Below are 12,520 nucleotides of genomic sequence, written 5' to 3' on the forward strand. Positions count from 1 at the left end.
GATTGAGAGATACTGGCTAGGTATAGTTGGGCTCACCTCAGTGCATGGCCTGGGCTCCAGAACCAGTACTGGACTTGAAGAAAGCATCTGCAGATGCTTTGTGAGCATGGGCTGTTACGATGCATTTGTCCTCTGCACAACTGCAATGGGAGCTTAGTCTGCATTGACGACAATAAGTCCTGCCCTTTGCCACTGATTGTGTTCATAATTTTTGTGGGCAGAATTTCCAGGTGAAGCCAGTAGGTGGAAGGCCTCCACCTGAGAGTAGAATCGATCTTTTATAATAAAGTCTCTCACAGAAATTACTTCCCTTTTTTTTTTATCAGTTTCACATGCAAATAGTGCACATGCAAATAGTGCACATGCAAATAAGCCGTCGAAGAGATGAGCTAGAAATGTTAATATTGACTTGTACCTTGTATGAGTTCATTCTACTGTAAAGGATTTGTGAGATTAAAATTGGGCTTTGCAGAATTTAAAATGGAGTCTTCTGCAGAATTCAATACAATGCATTAACATGAGTGAAATGTACCAGAGAAATGAGGTAGAAAATTCTAGCCCAGTGATTGTAAAGGCCGTGTGGACCGAGAGTGCAACACAGTGTGTCTTCAATGTGTTTAATGCCCTCCATAATGTTTGGGACAAAGACACAAGCTTTGTAGTTTGGCCTCTGTGCACCACCACAGTGGATTGTAAATCAAACAATCAATATGCGAGTGCAGACTTGCAGCTTTAATTCAAGGGGTTGACAAAAATGTTTTACATGCAATGATTTAAGAATTACAGCCACATTTCTACACCATCTCTCAGTCCCAGAGGTTTAAAATTAGTGACCGTTTCATGGCCAGATGAGCACTGCTCTCTTGTTGTTTAATGACAAATGAAGTGGACATTTTATCTGATGTTGATTTAAAGTGTTACATTTATATTTTATAGCTTTTCACTGTAATTTGATCGTAATTTTAAAGGTGAAACCTAGAAGAGATGTTTGTGTGTAGGAGAGAGGCTGTAATTAGACTGAAAGACTCAAATAAACCTATCAGAGAGAAAACTTTAGAAGTGGCCAAATTCACAATCTGGTACATTCTTTAAAAGAATGAATGCACTGACCAGCTCAGCAGAACCAAAGGGCCCAAAAGACCACAGAAGACAATTAATGTGGATGTTGAATGAATTTCATACCATCTAACCAAGTCAAGAACACTCTTGAGGAAGCAGGTATATCACTGTAAAAGCCTATAATCAAGAGGTGTCTTTGTCAATGTTAATACAGAGGGTTTATAACAAGGTGCAAACCCCTGGTTACACCAAGCCTGGGAGGGTCAGTTTAGACTTTGCCAGAAAGAAGAGCTGCACAGGTGTGTAAAAAAAGAAATCTTTGAAGCAAAATTAACCTGTACCAGAATGATGGGAAGAGAAGGAGCTCATGATCCAAAGCATGCACATCATCTGTCTAACCTGGTGGAGGAAGCATTATAGCATGGGCACCTGTGTCTGCATGTGGCTGCTGATAGAAGTAACGGGAGGAATTGTGAAGCATCAGCCAAATGCTGCAAAACTGACCAGACTGGTCTTTACCAGTTTATACCAATTTATATTAGTCTTTACCATTGATGCTGAACTTCTCAAAATTGAGGACTACAATTCTTCATGCTAAATTTTTTGTAAAACCTATTGAATTAAAGCTGGAAGTCTGCACTTCAATCGCATGCTGATTGTTTGATTAATAGTTCATTGTGGTGGTGAACAGGGGGCAAGACTACAAAACTTGTGTCTTTGTCTGAAACATTATGGAGAGTAGGGAACGTTTTGTGATCTGGAATATAATGCATGTGGAAAAATACCAAAGATACATCAGGTTCATAAACTTATAGGCAAGAGTAGGCTTTAACCCTCAGCATTTGTTCATTAAATTGTGTCTTGCTTCCACTATCTTTAAGTTTTGCATTTCACTATAACCATAAGATAGCCAGGTCCTAAAATACGATCTAGCGTATTAGAGCTCGCAGGAACACTGTGAATAGTCTCTCATATGAAACGAGCGATCACATGCTTAAATGAGCATACCATTATTCATTGTACTAATCCCACATTACATGTTTTAACAGCTATTAGGGTAATTAATGAAGTGATGGAGAGTGACCTTTACAACTAATGAGCCATATTCATTCATTTGCCACATTTGGGCGCTGTGCAGTTGCACTCTGCAGAATCTGTGAAAATCTTACTATCGAAACACAGGAAGCAGTTTGTGGTGAGCTGCTTCCCTCCTTTCTAGTTCAGTTTCAGGCGCTAAAGATGTACAGTTAAGTGAAGGTGTGATCAGGCTTTTATGGTTTCAGTTGCATGATATCACAAACTATTGACAAACTGGCAGAAACTCGACTCAGAATAAACATGAATATAAAACAGAGGAAATACTTTTTGTCTATGGTGACGTACTGTTTCTTATTAAACTGGGATGCAAGATTAATATGGTGAACATGAATCATTAACTAAATTATTCACCATGTAAAATGGTATTATTTTGTTTTCTTTGAAACACGACATGAACAGGTGGTTTAAAAAGTTAATTTTTATTAATGATCTATCCTAATTTGTTTATTTTGCATTTGGATAAGTCACGTGAACTCAGTAAACTTTACTGAAGTAAGAGCTCGACTAAATTTGAATTGCACTTTATACACTGCTCCAAAAAATGAATAGAAAACTTTCTAATCAGAGTTCAGCATCAGGTCAGTTAAACCTGTGGGATATTGATGGGGTCAGTGAAGTAGCAGAGGGGGCTGTCAATCAGTTTTAGCTGCTTTGGTGTTAATTAAATTAACAACAGGTCCACTAGAGGGGCAACAACGAGACATCCCTTAAAATAGGAATGCTTTCTGCATTTGGCTAGGGTCAGTGTCACTACTGGCAGCATGAGGCAATACCTGGATCCTACAGAGCTCGCCCAGGCAGTCCAATTCCTGAATAAATAAGTGTCATCGCCAGTGATAGAAGTCATTATGAATGGACTTTATAAATGAAAGTTAGGAGAGCTTGTTTAAGGTATTTAAATTATCAGTTAAGAGACAATGAGCTTAGTTTTTGTTAGATTTGCTGCTGTGGGATCATTGGGCTCATTGTTGTGTTACATGACCCAGTTCTGGGCAAGCTTTATCTGCCAGACAGATGGCCTCACATTTGACTTTGATATACAGAGGAGCTCATGACAGTGGGTGCTCAGGTCACGTGACTGCAAAACAAGCCAAAATCAGCACTCCACTAGCTGTGGAAGTGCTTGATAACATTAAAAGAATTAAGTATAACCAAAACTATACTCCTCAGTATGGGACAAAAGATAAATATATATTTCAATATGAGTAAGAAACATAAATTAAGAAAAATAAACAACCTGTTTGTCTTTTACTAATTAAATATTACAATGATTGCTCATGGGAGGTTTTAGAGTGTGGGGAGTGGGCGGTATTGATATGCTTTACAGGGTTAATACAGTGTAGCTATATAGTGCAGTACCAAATTTAGCCACTTGACGGGGATCTAAATCTGATTTGTGCCTTTAGGATTCTCCAGACAAGATCATTCCTGAAAAACTTTCATGGCAAGAGTAAAGCTGTACCATAAAACAGCAATTAAAAAATACACAGGTACAAAAAGAGCTTTAAGGATAAAATCCAAAAGAAATAAATAAAATAAAAATAAGTAATAATACCTGATGTATTGGAATGTATCTGAAATGTAGCCACGACACATGAGCAGAATTAAGATTTGTAGAGCATTTATGGAAAGATAAACCTAAAATCAGTTTTTGGTTTTGCTGCCATTTAGATTTAACAGTAGCTTTGTACTTCTTACCTCTAATAAGGATTTTTCTTTTTCTTTTTTAGCATCCAGATCTAAATGTTAAAACAGAAGATCTGCAAGACCAAGTGCAGATTAGAAATTTGATTTAAAAGAAGAACTCTGTTTATTTAGCATATGGCTATATTGATGGTTTGTTGGTGACCTTGTGCTTATTAAAAGATACTGCTACAAAATTTAGATGCAGTTTCCTCCAAAATGTTATCACATCTGTATTTAAATTAAGACCAGGAAACACCTGTACCAATCAGATGATCAGAGGCCGACTGATACAGTGCGAGTGTGTCACTCTCCTGAACAGACCCACTGACATAGACAAAGACCTAACTGTCTCCAACTGTGGGGTGGAACCAGTGCAGGTGAGGTGCCGACAAGCAGGTGGGTGAAAAATAAGCTGCAAAACTAACCTGAGTGACAAACCAGCGAAAGACAGTGTTTCCTGATGCTATTGCGACGACTCTCGTTCAGTTACATTTAACTTGGATCCTTTTTTTTTTTTTTTTTTTTAATGTTTGTTATAATTTCATGCTCTGAAATTTTATTTCACTCTGAAGAGCCTAAAACTGTTGCCACTATCAGGAAAACATCTATCAGCATATCAAGATCCTAACAACACCTCTGTTCACTGTTGTCTTGCCTCTCAGCATCCAGATAAGTAAGTCATGTAAAATCACATTAGCGTGCATCATAGGTGAACTGTTGACTCTCACTGTAGCAGTCGGCCTCTCTGATCATCTGATTGGTGCTTTTTTTCATTGTTTCCCTGATCTTAATTTAAACCTAGATGTGACCACATTTTGGAGGAAGCAGCATCTAAATTTTGCAACAACTTTCATTATTTCATAATCTTTTAACATGCACCAAGTAACTGGCAAATCACCATTTTAGCCACATTCTAAATAAACAGAGTTTTAGAAACTAGCAGATGTCTTTCTTTAAATCAAGTTTCGAATCTACAGTTCTTCTGTTTTCACATTTCAACCTGTGTGGTAAAAAAAAGAGAAATTTCCATATGATATGATGTTTTTAGGGAAAATGTGTGTTTGTGTATGAGTGTCATTTTTTAAAGTAAGGTAATGGTCAGATACTCTGCTAGGCCTCAATCTAAGAGGTGTAAATATGGAAGCCTCCTTTCTGTCCAGCGCATGATGCCTGGGCGCTGTACAGTGATGGTCCCACCCAGCAGCTGGAAAAAATGCAAATGTTGCTTATGCAATAAAAAGACACTGAAAAAAGAGAATTCATGGATGGGCAGCTTTGCTTAAATCCTCCAGTTTCGACAGAATGGGACTCATGAGGTGACATAATTTAGCAGGAAGTGCAAAGTCAATTCTAATGAATCAGGAGTGATTCCTGTAAAACTGAGTGGATTAATAACGCTTCTGATAAGAATCTTTTGATTGCTTTGTGTAGAACGCGTGTTCTCCTTTTTGACGGACTGTCAAAACACCCTAAGAAACCATAACATTTGAGATAGCATGTGAAATCAGCATATTCCTGTAAACAACAATGCACAATCTGTCACATAATTTATGGTTAAGAAGTAAACTATGGACATGGTTTAAACAACTGATTTGCATGTTAGTTACACTTTCATTACATAACACTGTCTTTTGTGCTGACATTTGAAGGAATTGCTTTTAATTGTCCTGGATTTTGCACAGTAGATTTTTCCACAACATGACGATCCCCATATACATTCTGTTCTTCGAGAGGTGAGTCATGTAACTCGAGGCTGCTGAGAAGACAATTACAAAACAGAAATTTGACTCCAGTGCACAAACTGTACAAACTGACTCAGCTCAAGTCTCAATATTACTTCAACACTCCTACTGATGTATTCATCCGATAGAGCTGAACGTGTAAACAATTTAAAAAAAGAAGTAAAAATAAACTAAAAATACAGTAGAGTAAATCCTTCCATGACTAAATTATGCTTAAATATGCTAAATGCATGTCAAAAACCTCCTATCTCCGTGTAAGTTCTCAGTTATCCAGTTGAGTCATAAGAGCTTGAAAAGAAGGAAGTGGCTTCACCACTGCTAGAACAGCTGGAGTAGAGTCCCTGCTCTATACTCTGCTTTATCAACGTGGACTAATAAAGCAGTGGGTACTAGCCCACTTTTAGAAACAGTGGCCGACTCCAGTGGATGCTGGTCGGGTGCTCCAACAGGAAAATGCCCCTAACCTTGGGACTGTGGAGCATGAATAACAAAAATGAAAGCATAAAACGGCTGGAAATGTTAGGATACGTTCAGTGGATGTTGCAGGTTTCGCAAGCTTCCTCGAGCACTTGGAGAAAACGAATTGGTGGAATTTTCCTCTCTGAATACAGACCTGTGGAGTCTTAATGGAAACGTACCAGAAGTAATCATCAGACATGGTGCAACCTGTGGGCGTAGTGTCAGTAGGTGGCAGTGAATGACATAAATACGAGACACGATACGGTAATTACACAGTATCACAGGACACCTGTATGAGAACAACATGGAAGGACACCACAAAGGTAAGACTTTAGGAAGTTATTCTTTATTTAGATTGAGAGCTAAATTTCACAACCAGGAAGAGTGTTAAATCACCAAGCACTCTAATAATAATAATGATGATGATGATAATAACAATGCTTTCAAATTACTGTATAAAACTCATAGCAGGGTTAATGGGTTGTGGTAGCTTTGAGTTAGTGGTGAGAATCCAGCTATTTGGTTCAAATAGGTGTGCAAAAGGCAATCATGCTTAACTAATGTCTTCCTTAATGAAATTTCATGTCAAATATCATGTTGCTACAGGCAGCTTCTTCAATGTGCTCTGTAGTGTTGGACTCTTTGAGTACTCTGAGGCCAGCTATTACAGTTCTGGGTCTTTGTTGGCATTACAGATTGTAAAATTATCAAGCCAGTGCTTTCTGCTCTCTGCTTTCTGTCTCTGATAGTTAACCCTTTAACGCCTGAACTATGAAATAAGTGCCAGGAAAGTTACTTTTTTTGATACTGGACTTTTTATTCTGACAAATGAGAGAAAAAAAAGAAAATATATAAGTTTTAATTTGTGTCATATCCACTATAGTTAAGAGATATTCTGCCAATTACTAATCTCACTTTGAGGTGCAATAATGTTCTGATCTGTTTTGGCTTTTAGTTTCCTCTTTGCCGTGTTCCAGAGAGGCTGCTTTGATTCGTCTCCTACTGGTGTCAGGGAAACAGTGTTGTTGGGAAACGGGGTTGTTGGGAAACGGGGTTGTTGGGAAACGGGGTTGTTGGGAAACGGGGTTGTTGGGAAACGGGGTTGTTGCGAAACGGGGTTGTTGGGAGACTGTTTAGGGTGTGTTTGAAAGCGGTCAGTCTCAGCACCAGCTGACGTAGGTGACTGTTTTCTGGGACCCTTTTTGGGCTTTGGAGGGCTTTCGAATGGGGTGTGGTTTAAGAACTGGATTTAAAACTTGACTAAAAAATGTGAACACAACTCTGGCTGACCGGCAATTGTTGGTGTTTTTCTGTGTTTGCGTAAAGTCTGTCGGCAGAGTTTCTGTTGGGTGTTTACCCCAACAGCCACAGCTGTGATGACTGGGTGGACCCCATACTTCACTACCCTGCAGAGCAGTGGGCATTGAACTCTAACTGGAATTTAGAAATGTAAAAATAAAAATGTTCTCTTAACTGGATTTAGAGCTTTTATAACCTTTCCTTTAGTGTATTCACCATGTTGATGTTATAATTATGCTATTATGGTTATACCAAGGTGTCATACTATTTTAATGTGGGCTGATACCTGACTCCTCTTTTCTGTGTTTGAAAGATAAAACACTCTTATCCAAATTTCTCTCAGTAAGTCAGTGTTGAAGGTAAAGTGCAGAAGTGAAATCAGCTTTAAGAGAGAAAAAATCTTACAGCAAAGCAGATTACAGAAGAAGGTCTGTGTCAACTGAACGAGGAAGTGTTCCACACTAAGAATAAAAAAAATGGGAAATTGGAAGAAAAAGATGAATTGCTAAATCATTCGTTAAGCACTTTCTTGCCAAACAATCTTTTACTTCAGCCAGCTTTGAGGAAAGCTTTGGAGAGCCTCCTTTATCTTTATCTTCTGTCATGTTTGTACGTAATTTGCATCAGCTGAGCTTTTCAAAATGTATCTAGTTTTTGAGAAAGCCACTGATGTCAGAACTCATATGATTTAATTTGTCTTTATTCAGAGGAGAAAACCAGTGATGTCCAAAGCCCGGCAGATCCAGGTCATCCAGTGAAATGTTCTCCAGTCATCATTGACAATATTCCTCTGAATGGACCCACTGTGAATGTACTCGCATCAGAGAACTTCATTCACCAGTCCATGTCCATCATTGTGGAAAATGCAATAAAAAAGGCCACAGACGTCAGAGAAAAGGTAAACAATGAATGTATGGATATGTAACTATACGACAGCAAATTCTGCTCTGTTTGACTTCGACAGTGACATGTTTGTTCCTGCTGATCAGGTTTGTGAGTGGCGCTCTCCCGAGCAGCTGAAAGAGCTGCTGGACCTCGAGCTGAGAGATGGGGGAGAGTCAGAGTCTGAGATCCTGCAGCGCTTCAAAGATGCCATCAGATACAGCGTCAAGACTAGTGAGTGTTTGAAATTTAATGAACTGAGATCCGAACACAGAGACACCACTTTAGGAAAGTGGCTTCCTGAGCTATTCTGGTGTTTCTGTAGCAGTGATGTGGAGGGACATTTAATGAACCCAGGCTACCAGATGTAAATACCAAATACCCTGCAGACAATCATCAGAACTATGGGTAGATCAGGAGATAATGGCCCCTGGGCATAAACAGGCACAAACAACACGTTCTCACTCCCAAAGCGTAATATTTGATGCTAGGTGACAAATCGTCAACATATTACACGTCTGGGCACCCAACACGTCCCTAAATGACGAGATCGGAAAAATAAGGAAACGTGAGTGCCGTTTCAATCTACACATGCTCGTTCATTTTACTTAAATTTTAACTTTCGAAAACACTATTTAACATCATTAAAGTGCTGGTTAAAGTTAGGGAGAAGGTTATGGGTAGGGTTAGGGATAAGGATAGAGTTATGGCTGGAATACATGGCTGGAACGTGTATTACTGGGGGACCATAATTCTACTGATTTCATCCATAACACTGCGCGTTGCATAAGAACGCGGAAGGTCACCTTTCACGCTCCTCAGGAAATCCGTGACAAGTCGTCGGGATGTTACGCCTCAGGCATAAGAAGCTATATGTCGTTTAGTGGTCCGTCATGCCTTTAATGTAATTTAGCACCTCTTCTACTGTTGACACCTCTTTTCTTTTATATTTCTGACATCAGTCTGCTGGAGTTTTTAATGTCTCTGTAGCTGTTTTGTGTTGGCCGAGGTTTTTTATTTCACTGGATTTTTTTGTAGTTTCTTTGGTTGTCTTTGTAGTAATTTTGCTTGTTCTTTAGTCTCTTTAAAACTCATTTTTTTTGTAATTTTTTTTTAACTCCCTTTTTGTCTCTTTATACTGTTATTCCATTTTTGAGTCAACTTAAAAAAGATGCAGAGTTGTGTTGAACTCTTGAAGATGTAAATTCTGAATGAAGAAATGACACTTTGATGTATTTTACTTACTTACTTCAGGATGTTTGATTAGCCCTCATCTGATTCTTACCTGGCCTGATTCAGCTTTTAATATTTTTTAGCTCATCCTCGTTTCTTCAACCAACTGTATGCTGGGATGGAGCCCTACTCTATGGTGGCAAGCTTCATTATTGAGGCCCTCAAGCCCAGTCTGTGAGTACTGCACTTATTTACAGCTAAATACTTTGTAGAGAAATCTTACAGGATCATTCAATATTCAGTACTGTTGTAAGATTTGGTTTGGTTTTTAACCAGGTACACATACGAGGTGGCTCCAGTCTTCACGCTGGTGGAGGAAGCTGTGTTGAAGAAGATGATGGAGCTGATTGGCTGGAAGGATGGCGGAGATGGAATCTTCAATGCAGGTATAATCGCCGACAGATAATAACAGCAGGTATACCAGAGTTGGAGAAAGAACGTCAACATATCAAGTCATGAAACTGATAAAATAAATGAGTCTATGACATCACCTCTTCTTTTAACAACACCTTGCACATTTTTTAGAAGATAGCCAATTATTGTAGTGATTCAATTCAATTCAATTCAATTTTATTTATATAGCGCCAAATCACAACATAAGTCGCCTCAAGGCGCCTCATAGATACAGAGAAAAACCCAACAATCATATGACCCCCTATGAGCAAGCACTTTGGCAACAGTGGGAAGGAAAAACTCCCTTTTAACAGGAAGAAACCTCCGGCAGAACCAGGCATGATGAAAACCAAATGCTTATACTATACTGGCTGATACAGGAGTTTAACTGCTCAACAGCTTAAAAGCTGCATGATAATGCATCCGGGGAGGGTGACAGGTTCGTATTACAGAAAAGCCAGTTTAGCAACTTCTTGTAATGAGTCAATCAGTTGTGTTATATTACGATTCTTTGAGAAATAAGGATAATCTTGGTGGTAGCATATGTCTCTGATTACGCTGCCTCTACAATTGTTAAGGTTGCCCATGCCGTGTACACAAAAGCTTCCACACCGCCACAGATTATGTGTTTTGAACTGTGTGCGCCATATTTCAGTAAAATAAAGGCTTTGATTTGTGCATCATTGCACTTTGTCACAACCTTTTTGGACACACAGTAGAATGTTAATATCTTTTTCTTAAGAAAATAAACATCTCCTACGTTTTTCCCTTCCAGGCGGTTCAATGTCCAACATATATGCTGTGAACTTAGCCAGGTACCGTTGCTGCCCTGACATAAAGGAGAACGGCCTCTCTGCAGCTCCACGCTTGGTCATGTTCACGTCACAGGAGGTACGTTTTCTAAAAGTCATTACAAAAAAAATTCTTTGACCGATTGTTTTTTTTGGCCACATTTTCTTACTTCCTAAAAGTAAATCCTAAATATAACTTGTCTCAGAAGAAGCTCTTCTCTGTCTTTTGTCTAACCCTCTTAATAAGCAAAACATTCTTTTCTGGCCTCTTTAACACAAATGAATGTTGGCATGAATGTTTTACTTGCTTGATTAAGCAGACAAATCTTGCATCTCTTGAGGGGATGCTTGCCTTGCAAATCTACCGGATTCTTTGAAGAACGGGTCGTGAGGTGAAATTAGATCTGCTTTGTACGACCGTAATTGTTGCATAATTCTTCCTTTATCTCTTTCAGTGTCATTACTCCATTTCCAAAGCAGCAGCTTTGCTGGGGATTGGCACAAAGAATGTTTACGCGATACCATCTGATGAGAGGTAAAGAGCCACTCGCACACTCCCGTCTGTTTACACCTACAGAGAGACCTGGCATTGCACGGTCCAGACTTGGTGTGGGAATACCTCATTGTGTTTCAGTGAAAATGACGCTTAGTCTGCTGGGGTAAAAATGAGTTAGTAAGCTGACTGAATGATGAGTTGCTGTGTGTGTTTTTCAGAGGGAAGATGATTCCTTCTGCTCTGGAGGAGCAAATACTGTCTGCCAAAAGTGAGGTGAGCGAGCAGTCGCTGGCTGTTGTGATGGGCTTTAATTAAAGTTACAGAATTACTGAACAAAATGTTCCTGTGCGTGTGTTCAGGGTGCAGTTCCCTTCATGGTAAACGCCACCGCAGGAACCACAGTGCTCGGAGCGTTTGATCCCATCGATGTAATTGCCGACATCTGTGAGAAGCACAACCTGTGGCTGCATGTGGATGTGAGCCCTATGATTAATTAATCAATTTATTTATTTCCTGTAACCATGTCTGACAATCAGCTCTTCTTATTATAATATTCTCTTTTTTCCTCAGGCATGTTGGGGAGGAGCAGCTCTGGTGTCCAGCAAGCATAAACACCTGTTAAAGGGCATCCACAGGTAAACAGGCAGCTGTACGGATGAAGGCATCATTGCCTCTTAGTAAAGTGAAATGCTGATCGTTTCCTGTTGTAACCTCTCCTCCTGCTTTGTGGTTTTGATCAGAGCCGACTCTGTTGCCTGGAACCCTCATAAGATGCTGATGGCATGTCTGCAGTGCTCGGCTTTCATGGTCAGAGACAAAACGGTAAGCATGAATAATCCTCATCAACAGACTCCTCATCTGTGGTCCAGAAACAGCACATGTGACTGTGGCTTCTTACATTTTCAGCCTCTTTACGGCTCCATTTAGTCAGGCTAAATCTTTGACAGGAAAAAAGTGATAAATTATAACAAGCTTGTCACTACTTGTGTGTTAGCTACACAAGTTAGAAAGAAAACTTTAACATTCAACTACACAAAAGGTCAGTTGAATGTTAGGTTTGGCTCCCACTCACGTCTCTCAAGGCCTGCAAATTCACACCATCGTTAATCTCTCACTGGGCTCTTGTGCTCTTTCTGTTAACAGAAATTCAAACTGGAAATGTAGAGTTTACCATTCCAGACAATAATTGTACTCTTTATGTGTCCGGACCCATCTTCATTTTTACATAAGCCATACACCCTATATACATACATACGTATATATTGGTTGTTGTTGTTGTTGTTTTAACTGAGTTATGTTTGGACATTGCTTCATATGTAATTATTAGGGGTGCAACGATATTCGTATCGATATTGAACCGTTCGATACAGTGCTTTCGGTTC

At 39.3% G+C, this 12,520-nt stretch overlaps 1 protein-coding gene across 1 annotated transcript in view; it reads left to right on the top strand.

The window, feature by feature from the left end:
* The first annotated feature begins 5,917 nt into the window (after positions 1-5,917).
* The window catches only part of LOC102205561 (acidic amino acid decarboxylase GADL1), a 16,407-nt gene continuing 9,804 nt past the window's right edge, over positions 5,918-12,520 (top strand). Inside the window, exons 1-11 of the mRNA XM_005742957.1 lie at positions 5,918-6,367; positions 8,051-8,241; positions 8,333-8,459; positions 9,542-9,632; positions 9,735-9,844; positions 10,627-10,742; positions 11,098-11,177; positions 11,357-11,411; positions 11,498-11,614; positions 11,709-11,773; positions 11,879-11,960. Of these exons, the coding sequence (XP_005743014.1) occupies positions 6,349-6,367; positions 8,051-8,241; positions 8,333-8,459; positions 9,542-9,632; positions 9,735-9,844; positions 10,627-10,742; positions 11,098-11,177; positions 11,357-11,411; positions 11,498-11,614; positions 11,709-11,773; positions 11,879-11,960 (1,053 nt within the window). The 5' untranslated portion in view covers positions 5,918-6,348. The remainder of the gene's footprint in view (positions 6,368-8,050; positions 8,242-8,332; positions 8,460-9,541; positions 9,633-9,734; positions 9,845-10,626; positions 10,743-11,097; positions 11,178-11,356; positions 11,412-11,497; positions 11,615-11,708; positions 11,774-11,878; positions 11,961-12,520) is intronic.

The sequence above is a fragment of the Pundamilia nyererei genome, unplaced genomic scaffold, assembly GCF_000239375.1.
Source record: "Pundamilia nyererei isolate P.nyererei 1_Seehausen unplaced genomic scaffold, PunNye1.0 scaffold00125, whole genome shotgun sequence".
In the NCBI taxonomy this organism is placed as follows: domain Eukaryota; kingdom Metazoa; phylum Chordata; class Actinopteri; order Cichliformes; family Cichlidae; genus Pundamilia; species Pundamilia nyererei.